General features: G+C 43.6%; 1 protein-coding gene and 1 long non-coding RNA gene across 3 annotated transcripts in view; both read right to left on the bottom strand.

Moving 5' to 3' along the window:
* Positions 1-185: 185 nt before the first annotated feature.
* LOC125685078 (uncharacterized) lies at positions 186-10724 on the bottom strand. The gene is made up of 4 exons (XR_007373382.1): positions 6737-10724; positions 3393-3478; positions 2309-2435; positions 186-1197 (listed from the first exon to the last, which is right to left on the bottom strand). It is a non-coding gene; the product is annotated as an uncharacterized LOC125685078 (long non-coding RNA).
* Positions 10725-17622: 6898 nt separating this feature from the next.
* Positions 17623-21301, bottom strand: part of KDM4B (lysine demethylase 4B) — an 80959-nt gene continuing 77280 nt past the window's right edge. For both annotated transcript variants that reach the window (XM_048927844.1, XM_048927847.1), the window contains 2 exons: positions 20477-20569; positions 17623-18716 (listed from right to left, as the gene is read on the bottom strand). In XM_048927844.1, the coding sequence (XP_048783801.1) occupies positions 18531-18716; positions 20477-20569 (279 nt within the window). In that variant the 3' untranslated portion in view covers positions 17623-18530. The remainder of the gene's footprint in view (positions 18717-20476; positions 20570-21301) is intronic.

Below are 21301 nucleotides of genomic sequence, written 5' to 3'. Positions count from 1 at the left end.
CCTTCAGCTGTGGCCGTGCTGCTCCCTCCTACCAGGGCCAGGGGTGAACTGGGAGATTAAAAAAAATGCCGGTGTCTTAGGACTGAAGACAAAAATACAGCAGCTTCAGAGGCACGGCACACGTGGGCAAGCACACAGCTTTCAAACATCAGCAGTATAACGGAGGTAAGAGCCTAACTGTCCATGCACTGGTGTGAAGATACGATACGTGTAACAGGGGTACAAGGAATTTCCTTGCAGAAGTGCACAGAGGACAGCATGTTGGAAAAGATGCACTGCCCAGGACACTGCTTGCCTGTGGCTTTTTTTTCCTAGAAGGGGTAATTATTGCCATCCAGTGCTACCCAGAAAACCCCACAACAATCCATTTCCTGCCTTTAACTGAAGAAAAAAAAAAAAAAAAACAACAAGAAGCTTCTTCAAGATTTTACTTCTTATTTGTGTAAAAGTTGCCCAAATTTCTAAGTATGTTGCAGCAAAATCTTACTGGAAGAGTTGGGGTGGGGTGGGGGAAGGTTTTTTTTTTTCTTTGTATGAGAGCAAAGTGCTGTTGCTTTCACACTGTTATTTCAAACTGAAACATTAAGTGGTTTTCATACCACAGTGTATGTAGATATATTGACTTTGTATTAAAGGAAGATTGTCTGAAATGCTGACTGCACCTGTTTGTTATTAGGAGCAGGCAATGAATGAAGCAGTTGCTCTGTGTAATGCAGCAGCTGCAAAATCCTTCTTTGTTGGCATATGCAAACAGGTACCAGGTTGCTCTTCTTCTGCTGTCCTTGAGTTCTTTCTAAAAACAGACCACTGTTACAAGTCAAACGTGCTGTTGCAAAGAAACAACCTCATTTGGTAAGCATTTAGCAAAATAGCTGCAGTGACACAGGCGTATGCGTACCATTAGTTTGGGTGTCATCATAGAACGGTTTGGAGGGGAAGGGATCTTTAGGATGCCCACTTCCAGCCCCTGCTGTGGGCAGGGACACCTCCCACCAGACCAGGCCGGTATTTTTCAGGGAAGAATCACACTTACTTTCTCAAAGCTGAAGATCACAGTGGAAGCACATGGATGAGACAGATGGAGGTTTCCCTCATTACTGCCAGAGTTCCCATGTCTGCAGTGAAGGGAATAGTCGAGGAAGAGGCAGCAGGACACAGCTCCTCTACCATCATGGTCAGTGACCACACTTCCATTACCTGTGACACAATGGCACAGCAACACTGAAGCACAGAGCTTAGATACATTCACAGTTTTAACATGAGCCACTCAAAAAACACTAGGTCCATCTGAGCAAGATGCGCAGCTATGAACCAAATCACAGCTGTCCTAGGTCTCCCTGACATCACAATGCACTCAGTCCAGCACCAGCACTGTACTTCTTCCATGTTACGACAGACAGAGGTGCTAAGCAGGAAAGCACCGCTGGGAGATGGAAGTGGTGGGGTAATGAGTGTTTCTGCATCGGGTTTCCCTACTCTTGCCTTTATAGATGTGCTGTGCCAGTACCAGCCCTCCCTACCAGAGCAGCAACAGTAGCATTTTGGCACCCACTTAGAGGAGGAAAAAAAAAAAAAAGAAAAAAAAAAAAGAATTGACAGAACTGTGGGAGCTGAGAATTCAGGGAATTACATCACCTTCAGAATGCTGTTACTCCACATGGCGGAGCAGGTAAGATCCGAACAACATTAAAGTGATAGCACAGGAAGAAGGAGAAGGAAAATAATTATCTCCCTGTTTATAATCATGTCTTGTGTACATGGCTACCTGCAGGTGGTTACATGAATAGTAAAGATTCTTATTCAATCTCTTGGACTTAAGGATCATTTAAAGCACTGAACTCCACAGATCTGCAATACTACACAGCACAGTTATCTTTCATAAGTCTTGCCTCAGTCTGTGTGTTGGCTTTGAATATCTCTTATTCTATCATTGAAAAATAGAAAAGAAAAACTGATTTTCCTTTTGAGCGCTGTTCATCAGCCTCCGTACCTCTGCTGTGCGCCCACCTCGTCTCCTGCACTTATCAATCCCATTCTCATCTCTGATGCTGAATGTTCCCATCACTACTTCAGTTTTGTTCTGCCCTTTCTTTGAGCTGTGCCACTACCCCCCATGTTGAGTTGCAAACCCCTCACTGAACAGAACTAAATGCCACATGGAGCATAGGGAATGAGCGACAAAGAATTGGAACAGCAGCTGAGAACTAAGTAAGTAAATCTCCTCCCTCCCCCGAAATGAAAAAAAGAAATACAGTAGGAGGGCAGATAGAGAAGCAAATCCAATGTAAAATCTCAGAATGAGACTTACAAGAGTCAGGCTTACAGAAGCTGCAGCAGTCCAGTAACTCTGACTGCAGCAGGGGTGACAGCCCACAGTCCTTCAGCAGCTCCTCTTCTGGCAGATCAAGGCTGATCAAGACACAAGCGTTATTTCACTAGAAAGAAGAAAAGAATTCCATTAAGGTCTTTGCCTTCTGATTTCCATTACATCAGTCCTTGCAAAACTTAAAATGCAGCAGAGAAACTCATGGTGTGATTAAGCATAAATCATCACAGGTTGCAGGATGCCACAGCACAGCTCCACAGCGCCCAGCCATGCTGTGAGGAGCACATGGAGTGGGGCCTCTCGTCCTCACAGGGCTCTCTGCATTCAGGCAGTGCCAGTCTGAGACCTGGCATGCAGTCAGTTGGCTTAATTAAAGCCTACGTGATAGCACACGAACACCCATTTTCAGCCAGGCAGTTCCTTGTATCTTATTGATTCTCAGATCCTTTTTTAAAAGTCTCCCTCTTCCTTTACTTTAACATAAGAGCTGACAGGTGGCTTTGACAGCACGTTTATTAGTTGTGCTGGTACATGCTGGAAGAAATAAATCATCAGAGGTTGTATTTTTACAGAAAAGGACTGTCAGCAAGGCTCTAAGTCTGCACTGTTACTGCTGCAAAGGACATCCTTTCCCACCCCCACCCCCCCAAAGTTCTCATTTGCTCCTCACCAGGCAATACCACCTCATGTATCGCATCAAGCTTCATCTGCATGGGCCTGGCTGGCAGATCACCACAGGACTGATTTGCAAAAGCCCCTCTGCCTCTGCACAACCCTAAACCAAGAGCCCCCTTGGTCTCCTGCAGCACAACAAAGACTTTAAAGTAGATGTAACCATAATTTACATTCCAGAGGAAAACAAAAAGCCTTTCTTGGTTTACAGAATTACCCAAGAGGCAAACCAGTTCCCAGGCCAGGAGAAATTCTTCATTTTGCAATACACTTTAATTATACCAAGAGAAGCAGTAACAGAATGAGAAATCAATTCCTTCTCCTAAATAAGATGGTTGCAAATTCCAAGTCGGTAACTGAGCAGATGTAGAATTGAAATGGAAAAAGTAAATACCCAAGCAGGCGCTGTGAAAATTGTCTTATCATCTCAACTAGTTCATCCACTGGGAAAGGGATATGGGGAGACAGTTCCCGAATCTCCTGATAAGGAAACCAGAACAAATTCAATCACTTTTATTTCAGTGACACAGCCAGCATCCAAACAGACACACGCTGCCCCTCCCTGCCTCCACAGCTGCACAGAGCCTCTCTCATAAAGCAGAGCAGCCCCTCAGCCTGCAGAGTCCATTGCTCTCCAGTGAAGAGGCAGCTCTGTGCAAATCCGCCACCTGTAGGACCTGTGGCCATCCTGCTGCCACCAGCATGCCAACAGCACAAACCTGGCACCCTGACCTCAGGGGACTCCAAAGGCCATCACTGAGAGGTGAAGGTTCTGAGCATAGAACATGCTCCCTGAGGCAGTAGGCACAGGGACGTTGCTCTCAGACATAGGGTTTGGGTGGTGCTGTGTGGAGCCAGAGGTTGGATTCGAAGACCCTTGTGGGTCCTTCCCAACTCTGTGATCCCTCAGAGCAGGAGGCGCCCTCAATGTTCCCCAGGGTGGGCAGAGGGGATGGCACCGGGCTGTGCTCAGTAGCAACAGGTCCTTCTTCAAAAGACTGATTGCACACCCAGGTGCACCAGGCTGGCCACACGTACTTGAAACAAGGCACCTGCTTTGAACCTCCCCCACACACACACAGCTGTGTCTGATGTTTGCACTCTCATTCACTGTTTGCAGCAAAAGCAGAAAATTAAATTGTTTCAAAACCAGGAAGATAGCTGAAGTTTGAACAAGAGTGAAGCATTTCCATTTAACAACAGTGCTCCTTCTACAGCCATTTAATGTATTCATCCCAGTCCATGTTTAATCTGCCTATTTTTCTATTCTGTCTACTGATCTGCCCATCCACCTCTACACTAGAGCAGTAACTCTGGATCCCTTTGCAATTTGTACAAAGATCAAACCCCATTGTTGCTATCTCATCACGCCTTTATCTCTTAAAAGTCAGACACATATGATTCCCTTCCAGTCATTAAAGAGACAGATTCCTGATTAACAGAGCTGGGCGCTCCATCCATCTGTGTGCACACAGTGATGCATACACACAAGCACACATGTACTTGCAGATGGCAATCCTAGATTAATAGGTTACACAAGGATTTTATCCCAGGCTTACTGAGGATAATAAACCCTCTGAAAATAATGTACACAAATGATTAGAAAAATGTCTTCAAACACAGAACATTCTGTCTGAGCTGCATGTAAGGTGTTGTTCAGGAAATTGCTGAACATTACTGACTCAGACCATTTCTGCCAGACCCTCCTCTCATCTCTTTCTGACTGGAAAAACCAAGGACACCCCAGCAGAACCACCATTGGCTCTGTGCTGAGGTTCTACATTTCCAGGGTTCGCCACTTCCAAAGTGGGGGGGTGGGCAGAGGGGAGTTGTGAGAAGTTCTCTGAGGATTTCCTCAATCAGACTCAGAATGCTGTCAGTGAACTCCTGGTTTGGATTCAGCTGCTTCTCCCTCACAGCAGCACCAGACCCAGCCTAGAACCACATCCTCCATTTTCCTTGGCCAAACCCATACAACAATGATGAGGGACAGACAAAGCAACCCAGTGGAAATGTGTAACTGTGGATTTTGTTTTTAATTCAGACCCTTACAGCAACCTAATTCATTTCTGCCAATCTACGAAGGGAGCTTTCTGAACAAAACTTGACTATGGTTTTTAAACTCCATTTACAATGGTACAATTATACCAACGTGCCTCAACAAAGCCAGGCTCTCAAAACACCCCTGTGCTTCTGCATCAGAGAATCATTACAGCTGGAAAAGACCTCTAACATTATCAAGCCTCTGTCTGGAGTGTGATTCATGGTGTTAGGCAATCGATGAGAAATTCCTTGTACCAGAGAAAGACCTCTAGCAGAGTTCCACTCTCCATGTTTCCACACAGAAAGCAGAGCACCTGCCCCAAGCCCTGCACTGACACTCAAAGTCTCGGTGGCAGCCATACAAAGCAGGGTCTGAATATAGACTTGTTTCAGTTGCAAGGGACCCATAAAGGCCATCTGGCCCAACTCCCTGCAATGAACAGGGGCACCCACAGCTCCATCAGGTCCTCGGGGTCCTGCCCAGCCTGACCCGGGGCAGGAGACTCACATCTCTGGACAACTTGTACCAATGTTTCATCACCCTTAGTCCTTATATCCATCCTAAATCTCCTCTCTTAGTTTGAAACCATTTCCCCTTGCCTTATCCCAACAGACCTTGCTGAAGAGTCCGTTCCTTTCTTTCTTACAGCCCCCCAGGTCTAACATTTTAATCTTTTTTTTTCCAGCTAGTAAGGATAGTTTAGCATTACTTTTAGGGAACAGCAAAGGTCTACAGGTCTCATTCGTCTCCCTGGATGTTTGTTGCACAGGTGAAGCCTCTCATGCAGAAGCACACTGAGCGCTTGCTTTGTTTCCTCAGAAGACCAGGCAGAAACAAACCAGCTATAGGTCTCAGCAGCATTGCAGACTGGTGTCACTCCATAGTGTTGCCTGCAAACACTAACACTTCTCAGGATGCAATGGGAAATGTTTTTGTGTTGACCTCAGGTGTCTGACCCACCTCCTGCTGCCACCCCACTGCATCCCACAATCTCCAGGGCTGTGTTTTATGATCTGCCTCTTGGCTGCCTGACAATTACCTAGGACTCTTTTTAGGTTGAATCCTAAAATGATTTCAAAATGAATTACAATACCACCAGGAAAAGCAGATTCAAAATGCTGCATCATTTTTTATCTAAATAATGTTTAAGTTTTAAAAGGGGGGAAGAAACCTAATTACATCTCTGTGTGGAAGATCATAAATCACATAATTACAATGGGAACCTCTGAATCTTTCCAACAGACTAAAAGCAGTCTATGGAGTTCTTATCTCATTACAGTTTAATTAAGAACTATGTTTGAGCATCTTCTTTTTAATTATCACGAAGACCAGATGACTTTTAATTTTTTTTCTTCTTTTTTTTTTTTCTTTTCCCCACCCAAAATGAGGGAGAGCGCAGACCAAAACAGGCTCTAATGAATTTACAATTTGCTCTTTGGGGAATTTTAATAAAATTACTCCACATAGAAGATTAACATTGATGCAGGAAACTTCCAAAGAGAACATTTGGTTCTTCTCAATTAGCATCACGTAACTGCCAGGAGTCGGGAAGGGGATGCTGAAGCAGCACCTTTTGGGATGAGGAGAGGGCAGGGCGTACAACCAATGAACGTACAGCTGTTACAGCTATGAGGGATACCAGAGAGCTTCGCTACGCAGTTATTACACCAAAGCTGAAAAGATAGGACGCTTACCCGTATCCTGGGCTAGCTTGTGAAACTCCAGCAGAGCAGATCTCCAGAAGAGACCCTTCCCCCCGGCAGTCAGCTCTTAAATGGGTCTGGGGAGCTGCAGCCAGGCTCCACCTTTCCGGCAGCACAGCGAATTGCCTTCACCTGTGCTCCCAGGCCGACTCAGGGCTCAGGTGGTCAATCAGAGGTTCAGGCCGTGGTTCAGCAGTTCCATACAGCAGGGTGTTGTTGGAGCTGCAAAAGGCTCTAAAACCCGAAGTCCTGGAGCAGCCCTGCAATGCTCCTCTTCCCTCCTCACGGCTGGGGAAGAATTTCCCATCAAGCAGTACTGCATGCTGCGCTCAGCACTGCTGGCTGCCATCACCCACAGTGTGGAGCTGGAAAGAGCACACACATGTTTCTTTAAGCCCAGCACACAGCAAACACCTTTTAATTCAATTGGTTGAGTCGACACTGAGAGATTATTAGTTTTCAGTAAGATTTCATTCAATTAATTAGCTTGAAAATATCAGCACAGCCAGGCAAGCAAAGAAAAACAGAGATAAATCCCTGCCTTAGCACTGCTTCATCTTTTAAAGGCAATTAACTCTTAGTTATTAGCTTTTAATTAGGGAATAATAATGACACCATTAATACAGTTTATTATACTTGTCAGCGGACAGCTGTTCCAAACAGATTTTATTATCAGATCTTGGCGGCTTTTGTCTGCTCCACTCTCTCTGTTACGGGAGAAGGCAGCAGCTCCCCACGTCCCCTGTAGCCTCAGGAGAGTCCTGCAGGACTGTGGGTGTTCATGGCTTTCACTATTACTGTGGGTTTTCTAACCCTTCTAAAATGATTTCTCTCTCAGAGAATCCCAGTGGCAGCAGGACGCAGCCGTGATGGTAACTCACGTGCTTTTCTATCTATGTTTCCTTGGGGGAGATGCTGGATCTGGACCAAAGCTGGTTTCACAACTCAGCTCCTAACATCTGAGACAGCATCCAACTCACGGAATATTTAAGACGCCAAAAAAATTCACTGTTTTGTTTTGTCTTCGTCTGAGCTTAACCACCACTCTGGAAGCACCAAGTGCATTCAGAACACAGTAGATATGATTTGGAAGCAAATAATCATGTTAAATAAAGCAAGCATTCCACATAAGTTTACCCATTCTTAATCTCATTCCACCCCACTGCCAAGTGCACATCTCTGCAAGGAGGCAGCTGCAAAGGGTAGAAGAAACGCCATGTAATACCTTTCTTTCCTGCCCCAAATTTATCCTGAAACTTCAAGTCCTTCTCTAAGAACTCCACCGCACTAACACCAGCAAACTGCTTCAAGTTTTCATGGATGCTTTATTATTTCTTTGTCTTTTGCATCGCCTAAAATAAAATATACAGGAGGCTCCTAATTATGCGCTTTGTCATACACACAGGAAAGCAGATGTTCACATTATTTTCACCCGTCATACTTTTCCACTGTGTCCTAGCATCTCCCTGGCAGAGACTGCAAACTACTCCCAGGGCACACGCCTTTCGTAGCTGTGTTTTATTGTTCCCATATCAGAGTGCCTCTAAGCCAATCTCGCATGCAGGATGCTGCTGTAACACAAAAATGTAATGCCATACATTTCCCTGATTTACTCTGGAGTTAATAAATCACAAAAACACTACCCGGTAAAATACTGTGTTGGATTCCAACACCTTGGTTTACATTTTTTTCCTTGCTCTGGATCAGAGGAAGCCCTAAGGGAAATTGCCAGGAGCTTGGAGACCCAACAAAGTGCCTCCCAGCATCAAAAGCTGCTCATGGCAGGCATCCTTCTCCCCACTCAACACACTGCAGTCAAGTCCCATGGAAAGAAATTACCCAGTGTAGGAAGAAAGCAGCTGGGAGAACCTATTTGCAATTTTCTACAGGAAAGCAGAGAGCTGTTAAATTGAAAGCAATGCTGTTAAAATGAAGAAACTTTCCCTACTGAGAACTGACATTAAAAAATGAATGGCAGAAGGGAAGGATGATAACCACTACCATACAGATTTAGAAACCGAGACTCAGACGAGTGAAGAGCCACGAGGCAGCAGCAGGACCACCACCACTTCTGGGAAACTCCAGCAGGATACAGCATCTCCCAGCAGGCAGCCCTGCTGCCACAGAGCTCTCCATGCATCCAAGGAGCCCATTCCATGTTCACTGCTCCCTGCACTGGCAGCCTTCAGGTGCCAGGTGCTGTGCTGTAGGCTTTTTGCACATTTGTAGCTGCACAAACCTTAGAGCTACGCTGTGCGCTCTCACTGGTGACTAAGGCTGAATATTTTAGGAGAAATGGCTTTAGAGAACTTGGTGCAACTATAAAGCTTTCTCAGCTGAGGGGATTTTTATGCTCAACTGTATCCAGGCAAAAACTGGAAGAGGAGAACAGCAAACAAATTGAATGTCATCCAGGTTTCTCTTCTACATAAACCTGATACCCATGTTCACACAAGACAATTCGATACTACTCTTCTGAGGTAGCAATCAGGAGCTCAAAGGAGAGGTTTATAAGGAAAGTGTCTCTCAGCCATAATTAGTGCTCTGGCAGCATTAGCACTACTGACAACTTGCCTTTAGCTTTGGTACTGTTGTTTGGGATCACATACCTGTGCTCAAGGGAAGAGTCTCCGCCAAAGTCCACAGAGGAGGACACATCCCACTGTTTCTCAGTGAATACTTCAATGCAAACAAACCAGCCACAGCCAAAGACATTCCTCTGAGGCAGGATCAGGACTTTGTGGAAGTTCACAGAATCATAAATCCATATGGGTCAGGATTGGACCTCTGGACTCAGTCCAACCACCTCCCCCCCGAAGCAGCTCCCTACAGCAGCTGCACAGAAGAGCACCCAGGGGGACCAGAACATCTCCAGGGAAGGAGACCCCAGCTCTCCGTGCCACGCTCACAGCACAGAAGTTCTTCCTCATGTCCCTGTGGAACTCCCCGGGCTCCAGTCTGTGCGCGGCGCTCCTCGTCCTGGCGCTGAGCACCACAGAGCAGAGCCCGGCCCCATCCTCCTGACCCCCGCCCTCCACATATTGATCAGCGCTGAGCAGATCCCTCCCAGCCTTCCCTTCCCCAGGTGAACAGCCCCAGGGCCCTCAGGCCGTCCCCATCAGTAGGTGCTCCAGGCCCCCACCATCTCTGCAGCCGTTCCCCGTCTGCCTGGAACTGGGCAGCCCAGCTCTGAGCAGAGCAAAGGGAAGGAGGACTTCCCTTGCCTGCTGATTCTGCTCTGTGCGATCCAGAACCATCAGCCTCCAAGGCCTCACCTGTGCAATGGAGAGAAGGGTTAACGCCGAACACTCCTCAATGCACATGGGATACAGGGAGCAGCCTTCACTCCTCAGAGCCACGGCCATCTGGGCCAGGAGGCCAGGAACTCAGCTCTGGTTTTACCACTGCTCTTTAGCAGAGTCATCAGCTCTGAAAGGCACGAATTTTCTCACCACAGTGGACCTGTCACAGCGACAATTATATTTAACAGCAGTTGTTCAGCCTTGCCTTTCAGAGGCGCTGATTATGGCAGTAAATAGGAGCACATTGCGGGGGGTGAGGGGATGCTGACAGGCTGCAGTTGTGCTGCACTGGGGCTGCAGGAGCCCAGGCATACTGTGGTCTCAACTAAAGGAACCCAAGGGGACGTTCCTTCTCATTGAGCTTTTGGCAATGAGCAGAAGGGTTAAAAATGCTCCTCAGACCAAGGCCAGAGGCAGCAGACAGAACACATGGAAACAGCATAAGAATAAAAGCAGTGTGTCAGAGGCATGTTTTTTTTTTTTTTCCCAGTCAACTGCCTGCTGAGAGTGAAATATTGCCATGGTTCTGTCAGTGCTATAAGCAGATGTGAAGTTTGGTCTTTGTGCTCAGAGAATAGATCTTTTAAAAGTGTAAAAAGAGCATCCAAAATCAAGACAGGCTCCTCCAAGTGCAAGGGAAGACTGGCATTGGGGTTCCCTTCCCAGCATCACGCAAGTATTGGGAACACATATGGCAATTTAAAAAAAAAAGAAAAAAAAAAAAAAAAAAGAAAGGAGCTTAAATTTAGCCACTGCAGTAGGTCAGTGTGACACTGCTCATTGCAGAGCACTGTGAAGACCATGTTAGGTCATCTGGAGGTACTTACAGGAAGGGCCAGAGGGTACATTTGCACTGTGAAGCACGTGGGGCATGAACAGACAGAAAAAAAAAAAATGAGGATATCTCTCGTAACTAAGGAAAATCGCAGAGAAATTGATTTGGACAAAACAGACCCTGTTCCTGATTTTTCAGAATGTTACAGAAATGAGATTAATAACAGCAGTTCATAAGCAGCCAATTTTCTACTCTCATAAGGAGTAAAAAAAAATCTTGCGATGAATCGTTTCTGTAAAACAGAACCATCTCTGAGCAGGGGGATCTCACAGAAACAGCTGTTCTCAAGCAGATTTCTCACTACGCACTGACAAAAAGCTCACACTGATCACCCAATGCAGGGCACACAGCTGCAGGACTGCAGCACTAATTCCATATTATAGCAGAATCCCAGATTAATCAGATGCACCATTTCCTCAGATATTCTCCTGTGGCTCCAAGCTATTAAGATAACAAAAAGAAAAAAAACCTCTCAGCTCTAAGTGGAGACACAAGGAAATCAGACTGGCACAACAGCCTTTTTCCTCCACCCCACTGCTTCTCCATGTAGAAAATTGTCCACTGCCCTTCTGTACCTACAATCAAGTTAGATTTGATCTTTCTAGTCAGGCAAATGAATCTCTGCTATTCTAAATGGCAGCAGCATCTTGGCTTGCATCATGGGTTACTGACCATTCAATCCTAATCAAAGAAAATTTGCTGTGTTTTCAGGAGATGGCTCCGTTAAATGAAGCAGATGAGCAGTGGGTCTGTCCATTTATTTATTTTTAAACCATGATCTGGGGCACAGGGGAGGGTATCACTCCTCTTTCAGAGACAGTTTGGCTACGAGCTCATTTGCTGGAGGATATTAGCAGCTGGCATCTGAAATGGCACGACTAGGAAATAGAGGTAAGCCAAAGTCAACTGTGCTGAAACACAGCCAAATTCTTATTTATATCACAGGAAAAGTGGCTAAGCTGTGGTTACTAAATAATTCCAAACAATATTTGCAGAGTGACCTTTACGTTTCTCCTCTTGGAAACAAAACATTTAATTGTTTTGCTCTTCTACTGCAGAATAAATAACTTCCAATAATTTCCTATTGGTGTGCATATAAACCAAGTTGTTATCTTTTTTTTACTGTCAAAGCTGCCAAATAATTCCAGCTCAACATCTTTAGCTCATTTCAGTCTTGGCCCTCTGCCAAAGGCTTTTTTTTTTTTTTTTTTTTTTTGTGTGTGTGTGTGTGTGTGTGTGTATGCCAGCACTGTTTTCAATAGGAAGAGAATCCAGAGAGATGACCTGAACGTGGGGATAGAAATCGGGTATCCACAAGAACACATGTTGAGCATTTCTGCTAGTGTCTCAAGAAGCTTGTTCAATCTTTTCTCACATGAACTTCTTGTTGGCAACATAGGCACTAATGCCCAAAGGAGCACCAGCAGGTATCACCTCTAGTAGGTACTTTGAAGCAGAAGTGATTTAAACTTCACAGAGTTAAACTCAGGTACAGGGTTTTTTTCGTTAATCTGTGATAAGATCAAGGGACACACTATCCTTCTAACCCAGGAAACATTAAGCTAATGGAAAAGGACATAACGGGTCACAGGTGTTACTGGTCCCACAGCTCTGCACATGTCCCACAGAGAGACAGACACAAAGGCAAGCTGCCTGGGAAGTGACAGTTGCCAGGTTGCATGCAGTTTCTCCTCAAAGCATAATCATGTCACAAGAAAACTTCATCTGCTACAAACCTGCACTTTCCAACTCACTCCGACCGCAGTTAGGTCTGAAAGACATCTTCTGACAATACAATTGTTCAAATTATTTTAAAAACAGCGTTAGAAGCTCATTAGAGCACCTTAGCTAGATAAGATGTAGGGAAAAGAAGCCCAAATGAGACAAGTAACAAGAATTTTTCTCCTGCAGTACAACAAAAGGATCTGCAAGAAAGTCTTCACTTTTGCTTTGAAAAAAACTCAAGCCAGAGAAAAGACATTAGCAATGTGCTGATCTGTCATCTCCCTCCTTTCAGCCCTCAGTTGGAAGATGCCTGCTACCACATAAGTTCTGTTAGTTTAATTCAAATTTTTTTAAACTAAAATAGCATTCCCAGATTCAAAGCTCTTGATTACCTTACATTAAAACTACCCAAATAAAGCACACTGACCAAAACAAGGGAAATAAGGGCATTCTTCCAGAAGAAAATTGCACCTGTTTAATGAGCAGTTTTATTAAACTGGTGCAATTTGTTCAAGCTGAAGGAGAACTACTGATGAAGAACTAATATGAACAGCGAGGGAAGAGAAACAGAGAAAAATCCCTGCAGACTAACCTTAAGAAATAGAAGTTCCACTGAACTGGCCAAAGCACAGATGTCTGTAGCATGCGACAATGTTTTTCCATCATCTGCTCTTTTCCTAAAATAAATGGTCACAAAAGCCAAGCAGAAAAGAAAGTAGTGAGTACACCAAAGAGGGAATGCCTGCAAGCCCCAGTATCCACACATGGACTAACAGCAAGGCCAGGAATGGGAAAGCCATACTGGAGATTGGGAGTAACATGTCTGCAAGAATTGCTTCAACAGAACTAAAAGAAATACTCTAGACAGTACAATGAGACAGCAAAGGACGAAGTGGTAAAGATGGTGTAGTGCAACTGCTAAGTCATGGCTTGAAACAGTGATGGAGCACCTGGTGGGAAGGCAGGGCCAACCCAGGGGAGCTCAGGTGCATGCAGTGACCCTGAGTGACTGGAAGGGATGGAGCCAGGATCCACCCCTTCCTAGACCTCAATCAAGGGTTGGCAGTAGAGGCAAGTGGATCTCTCTGGAGGTCCTTGCATACCTGAGGCCTTCCAAAGGTAAGCAGCTTCTTTCCCTTATTTCTGTGCCCACTGCTGTTGCATTTGAGTGAATCCTCATTTGCTGCAGCCTGGGATCTTGCTGCTCTGCTGTTATCGTTGTGCTTTCCATCATGTTACAGATGGAATCCATCAGTTTTGGAAGTCAGGGCTGTCCCCTCAGTCTCAGCAGCAGCCAGAAGATAACAGTCTCAGCACAATCAACTTTGCTGTTTCTACAGTCTTCTAATCTTCTCCTTTACCAAGAAAGAAAAAAAATATTTTTTTTTTCTTACCAAGCTAATCATCTTTCTTCCTCCAGACAAGAAGTAAACGAATGGCTTCTCCACCCACTTTTCCAGTCTCCAGCCATATGACAAAAGTCCCTGCCGGCCTCAGAGCAGGAAGCAGTAGTGTGTTGATCCCAGCCTTTTTATTGCTGCCAGCAATTATCACAAAATTACTTTACTGTGCGTGTGACAGTTGGTGATACTGACCTGGAGTTTTATCAGCTCCTATGCTACATATCTCAGAACACATTTATTGTGAGGAAACACTGCTGTTAGGCAGCCCAAAAGAAGCTGGACTTGCTCAAAGCAGTAAGAAAAAGTTGCAGTCTTTTGTGTGCGACAGAGCATCACATACCAGCATCTTGTCCCACCTTGACAACCCAGGTCTGCTAACAGCTGAGTCCTCAGAAATGGTTCTGCAGGGCAGAATCACAGGCAAGCAGGAGGGAACTGTGCAGCACCCAGTAATGTAGAACATCCTGTGCAGGGGCAGGACGAGAGGACAGCAGCACCTCCCAGGGATGGAGTTGGCACAGATGGAACAACTGGAAAAGCAAAAGAGGGACTGAAACTTGCCTTAGTAAGAGAGGTAGCTCAGCTGTTTAAGATACACACAAACTCCCTTTCTCCAGGGATAGGAAAGTTGCAGAGTTTAGAAGAAAAGGCCAATGAGTTGAGCTCATTTACAGTCTTTCCACCTAGCCCCAAACAGTATTTAATAATAGACAGAGGAAAGCATAGGAAGCAGTGCTCTGCACTACTGCAGTTGTCACACTCACATCATCTTCCTGAAGACTCTCTGAGCATAGCACAGCTGCTTAAAACCCCACATCATCTATAGTTTAGTACAGTAGTATGAGCTAGTAACAGAAACCTATATTGACTTCAGGGATGTTTGCACAGAAGTGTCTATTCTACTCTGTGAGGCTGTGATATAAGTTCTGAACATTGTCTTCTGATGTCTGATCCAGGCAGTCACTTGGAAGTACTGAAGACATGTTTAAAATTGTATTTGTTCTTATTACAGCACTATAGAAGACCTTAAACTCAACAGGTAAACTTTGCGCAGACATAAATTATAATGGACTTGTATCAGCAGCCTCTGCCCACTCGTGACTGCTCTGATTTTTCTCAAGAAAAAAACTATTAACTCATGAAGGATTAAACGCTGGAGATTCTTTTTCTTTCATGTAATCTGCAGCATCTGCAACAGTTTGAGAGGAATTTGGAGAAAAGTATTAGGGCTCAGAAAGGAAAATAATTTCTTCAAAGGAAGGATCATATTTTAAGTGGTTCAATGTCAGCATGACTTCTAAGAGCTAAAGGGAAGGCTACTGGAATGCTATGAGAAACACTCCCAAAACGAAGTAGCAAACTGGTGACATATAAGATAAAGGATATTAGGATAACCTTTGGCTATTTCGCAACCACTGTCCTTGTGACACATCAATCTAGAGCAAATCCTGGACCTTGAACGAAAAATACATTGCAAGCTTGGTTCCTAATTTTGGGAAGAGGTGCAAACCTGTTTTCCTGCATGATTAACAGAGCAGAAGTGGAAAAAAAGAAGAAAAAAAAAACCAACGAAGTTCCTGCTTAACAGTCTTAGCATGTCTGGGCTCAGGTACCCAATCAGATGCAGAGCTTTCTTATCCTGCAGTACAAGCTACTTTAAACTTAGAAATGAAGAGACTTCAACCCTCCAACAATTGTAATTCTGAAGTGCTCAACAGCCTTTAATTCATTATGAACCTAGAGGCAGAGGGTTAAAAAAAAAAAAAAAAAAGAAAAATACATCACATCCTTAATCTAGAAAAAAGTCAGCATTTTTATAGCACATCAGTAGACACTTACAAATATATTTCACTGAAGGAAGGAGAAGGTAGGACTGTGCGTTTTCTATTTCCTTGTCAATAGTTTGATGCACACAGGCCATCAACACAGTCATTATAGATAATCTGCACAAGTCATTCCTAAACCAAAAAGAGATTTAAAAATGAACAAAAAGGGAGAACCCCTGCAACGAGGAAGGGCATTCCACAGATCCAGGTTCACGTTTAAACATAACTCATCATCTGAGAATGGGGTGAGGAAACACAATTTGTTTTGTACAGTATAAATAGTATTTAAAAGAGTACTACATATGAACACAGTAATGATGCTATTTCAGTCAGGACTTTACATGCAGAGGAAATTCCCTGTCACTCACAACCACTCATCTCATCTCATCCCACCCTTTCCCTCCCCCTCCTAAAAAAACTCCTCTGCTGTTCAAATTCTCTCAGCTGCTTTAAATATTTCTCCAAGGCCTGGCAACATTCCTTTTCTTTTATACAAGCAAGCTTTCTATTAAACGATGCTCTAACTGACAGGAGACAGCTACGTAGGAGTAACAACTGAGGCTTTTAAGAACCCTGCCAATGTTGAAAACTTCTATTAGTCTCTGTTTGATTCCCAGACTTCCATTGAAAACACCGAAACCTCAAAAATAAAAAACCCTATTTCAAACTTCTTACAAATACGCACGTGTGCACACAAAGAAAGTAACCCACAGCAGAGGCAGTAAGAAATAAAGGGAACTGCAATTCTCTCAAGAGAGAACAAAAAGCCAAAAAGAAAACTAAAAAAAAATTACTGTCTCCACTCTTCAGTAGGGCAGTTTAATACCTATCAAGTCTTGCAAGATGGTCAGCTACTATCTGCTAGTCCACAAATCCTTCCCACTTATTCCCTCAAAGATCCAACTATAGCACTGCTTAAAAACCATTCCACAGAACAACGACCACCTTGCAAAGGGGCTTAAAAGAACAAAAAAAGAAAAAGAATATTGGAATAGTCTCTTTCTGTCCAAGTGATTTCAGGAAATTAAGTGGAGAAGACTGCCATGCAGCATTCAGGACAGCTTCTGCCAGGCCAGGACATCCAGGTGAGCAGCGATGCACCCCTGCCCCCCTCACCCAGACATTCTGGAAGCCACATCCCCTTCCCAGCTTTGCACCAGGGCTGCATTCATCCTTCCTTCTGATAGAGCTCCTCCAAAGAAAGTGGAGGACTTTCCAGTGACTCCAGCAGGGTTTTGGTTCAGGCTCTTACAAAACACTGTTCCATAACAGCTCTTCGATCGGAGGTGATTTCCAAGCGTCCAAGTGGGAGCTGCCTACTCAATATCTGAGGATTTGTTTTTGCCTTTAATGCTCATTCAATTCTCGGTGAACTGAATCCAATTAAATGAAGGGCTTGCATTCCTCTTCCCAGGAGTATCTTAAAGGCTCAGTCTTTACTTAAGTAAAGGATGTCACAACAATCAAAGACATTTGGGGAATTTCTTCTTTAATAGGATAAAAGAAAAACATACAAACACCTCCCGGGCTTCTGTCATGGAATGATTCTCACAACTGTAAGGAGCACAACTCAGAAAAATAAAAATGGAGTCAAAGAAAAGAAAAAAGGTTCCTATGGGAGACATGCCTACCAGAGAGCTAGAACAATCCCGTTGTGCTCTAGTCTGCAGCGGGGAAGGGGATGGCTCTTAGAGGAACTAACACAAGAAGCAGCAACAGAACACTTGCCAAAACCGAGTGGCATATTATAACTGAAAGCCATGCTCTTTGTTGGTTTTGTTTTATGTTTTGTCTTTTTTTTTTTTTTTTGTCTTTTTTTTTTGTTGTTGTTTTGTTTTTTTGTTTTGTTTTTTTAAACTAGAAAGCAACTTAGATGGCAAGGATGGGAAAGGAAGATGACAAGAATGACCAGAACCTGGTCATTGCTTCACTACGTCCCTTCCTGTTGACGTGGCAGAAATGCTCACATCTATCACTTCTTCAAGAGAATTAACAGTAAGAAACATCCCAGCTATGAAACATTTCTTTCCCCATCTTCCCCAGATTACAAATGAGATAGTGTTTCTTTACAAAAAGGAACCCAGAACTTTCCAGGACATCTGTTCTTGCTTTCTCTCTCCCCAGTGTAATATTAGTCACATTTCATTGAGGGATGAGAGAGGGGAGGATTTTATTTCTGTTTTAAAGCCATAATCTAGAAAAAATGTTTTGTGGAAACTTTTGTTTTCCTATTTTTGTTTGCTTTTTTTTTTTTTAATAGTGCTTATTTATAGAAAACTTCACAAAGTTGACTTCTATGTACAGAAAACACAATTCCAAAGGCTGCTTCAGTAGTCAATGTAATAGCACCTTTAAAGACAAAAGAGTTTGACGTATTTTAAAAAGTCACTTAGTCAAATCTTAACTCTTTCCAAGCCTTATAAAAAGGAGCTAATCACAAAGCTCCATCAGTACAAATGCTGGAAAGTCTCCAGGTGAAACGCTGTCTGAAGGTTTCTCAGGCTCCCAGTTCTGTTGGTCTGGCAAAGTAGAGGTAGCGTGCAGCCAGACAGGATTTTCTTGCAGTCCAAACCAGAAGATGATGAAAGGAGTTCACAGCAGGGTATTGCACAACGCTGGTCTTATATTCCGGAGTTTCCTGGTTATTTTTCTACAGGCTTGAAAAGGGTTAACTTCATATTTAATTAATCCTGGTTAAAACATGTTGCTCTGAGTGCCAGGCTGGTACTGTGTCTGCAACAGGCTCTCCATAAAGGCCAAATAATCTGGGTTTTGTCCGTACTCTTCAGGATTCCTTGCATTCCCCAGCCGGGGACGCTTGGCTGCTCTCATTTCATCTCCCAAAAATACATCTTCCTGAGGGGCCCCAGTGCTGAGGGACTGCAGGAGACATGAGAGTACAGTATTAGAAGCACAGGAGGAAAACACAGGTAGACATGCACAAACTGTTGAATGCGCCCGCTTAACCAGGCAGCAGGCATAATATGGCAGCAAAGAGTGATACAATGAATTTCTGAAGAAAAACCGAATTCCAAAACACACAAAGCTGAAAGAAAAACTGCTGGGCTTCTGAAGCCAAACTGGAAGGAGAAGCACTTGAGTTGCCTTCCTTCTTTATCAGAGTATCTTTTATCTTTTACTTCGATTCCTGCCTTGACAGTTTGCTGTTCACTCTTATCCTCCTCTGTCTCTTCACATTGTTCACTCCTAGAATGCACACAGGAAACGGGCTTCCCTGATGTCTGTTAAAGAAAGGAAAGACCCAAAGAAAGCACTTGGGGCTAAGATGACTGTATGATTGCTTCTGTTCATCCTCCTCTTATGCTCTCAAAAGAGATCTGTTTCTCCTATTGCTTTGTTCCTCTGTTCTGCTGTTCTATAAAAGCACCACGAGCATCACTTCTGAGGAGTTTCATCTAAAGTCTTTGGGAGCAGAACGCGTAGGAGAAGAATCTGAGCTTTCAGCCAGGCTTGAAACATTTTGTTCACTTTAGAGCCTACATTCCTCTCCCTGGGACTGATACAAAGCCCAATAGTCTCCACTGCAGAGAATATGTTGTTTCCCAAATCCTGTATCCTGAAAAACAATTCTAGGATGCGTCTTTGTCACCAAAAATCTTCTGAGGGTAACAAGGTAAATTATTACTTAACTGTAAAATTTATGCTATGAGGCCTCTTGTGGAGATAAAGTGCCTCTAAGAAGATGGAGAAGCCCTACAGATGCTTCAGACAGCGTTCTACAAAAGTTACTTGGATAAAACCCTTTTGAGAGTAAGCAAAGTTTTCCTCCAAACTTGAGGAAAACATGATAAAATGTGAGTTTTTTCCACATAAACAATTGTTACTAGATTTTTTTGGACAGTGAGTCTCTCATGCTTCTGCTAGTGGTTCAGAGAATCACTGGTTCAACTTGGTATAGTGGTTCGTGCGTTCTTAAGCAATGGTTGGACCATCATTTTGTCTGTTAAGAGACTGAAGGCCACAAACATATCACAGATTAACTCTGTAGATCTGTCCCTGCCATGCAGTAGCTAGTATGACAGACATTCAGAATGAAGAGGAAAGCTATATCTTCATTGGCATTGAATCTGGTCTCAGTGTTTGTTTGAATAATGGTCGAAGGACGAGATCTGAAAACATCCAGCCATAAACCCTCATTTTCTAGGCCGAATATTTCAGTTGCATGCATTTAAAGGCAGGGTGATCTTTTAGATAAGAGCTCTGTAAGGATCGTGTTTTAACTCTCCTGTTTGGTAAGAAATGGCTTTGGTCCAATGTCACTAAGTCAATTCTCCAGAAAGCACTTAGCTGTAGGCCAATCCATCTAATTCAAGCTGAAAGGCAGCACTGAGATACAGCGGCAGTCCATATAACTAAATTCATGACGTAAAATGGTAGGAAATCTTTTAACCAGAGAATACAAGAATCAAGTCTGCACATATAAGGAAAAAAAAACATATACATGCTCTCAAGCATTTACACACCAAAGATCTCAGTGACTCTACATATTTTTTGAGTGACCGGGAATTTTACAGCCACAGAAAATGCGTTCACCTAATTTCTAAACAATATGTTAAGAAAAAGTGAGCAAGTACTTCAAGCCACAGCCACTTCATTGTTTCTTTTACTTCAATACCCACCAAGCGAGACTTCACTCTCTTTGGAAGCTCCTCCTCCAAGGTATAAATATCACCACGCTTTACCATTAGTTGGGAGCCATCTTCAAACTCAACCTGCACAGTAGAAAGAAAATGAAATAAGAACGTTTGGCTTCTAGATTCACAATACATGATCAGTTCACTCCCAGATAATGCCAAGCATGGTCCCTCTGTGGGAAGTATCAGCAAGCCAGCTCCATGGATGATTCACTGTTCTTGGCTCTGCATCTCTCTAGCTATGCTGTAGAATGAGCTTTGTTAAGAAGACTGAACCCAGGATCCAGGTTTTAGTGCTGCTCAGGCATCCGTTTTATCTGGCCCAAGCAGTTTCATTCAGTGCTCCTGCAGATTAGAATGGTTGTGCTACAGCATGCCTGCTATCCCCTCCCAGTCTGAGCACTAGAAATTTCCACTGATTTTTTTTTTAAATTCAAATCCTGAAAAAAGAACAGCTTTTCACTTATAATAAAAAGCAGCCCTGTATTCAGACCAATACGGTAATAAGAATTTCTTTCATCTTAAACAAAGCATTTTTACACGTCATAAGGAAACAACGGCAGCTACTCAAATACATTTCCATTAAGCAGAAATAATCAGTCAGGTACAAGAAGTGGTGGTAAGTCCTCATGTTAAATCTTATGCACTAAGCACTGATTGTGTCATGAATTTTTCATCAGTTGTTACAGCAACGTTTATTCATGGAAACACGCATAAAAAATTGTTAAAATTATTAGAAGTTTTTAAGAGATGCTCACTTCCTTTGCTTAGGGCTTATACTTCTCTGCATAATGCAGAAAGACACACAAC

This window comes from Lagopus muta, chromosome 26 (genome assembly GCF_023343835.1).
Source record: "Lagopus muta isolate bLagMut1 chromosome 26, bLagMut1 primary, whole genome shotgun sequence".
NCBI lineage: Eukaryota > Metazoa > Chordata > Aves > Galliformes > Phasianidae > Lagopus > Lagopus muta.
Note: the sequence above shows the minus strand (reverse complement) of the source record. Positions and strands in the feature narration are given on the sequence as shown.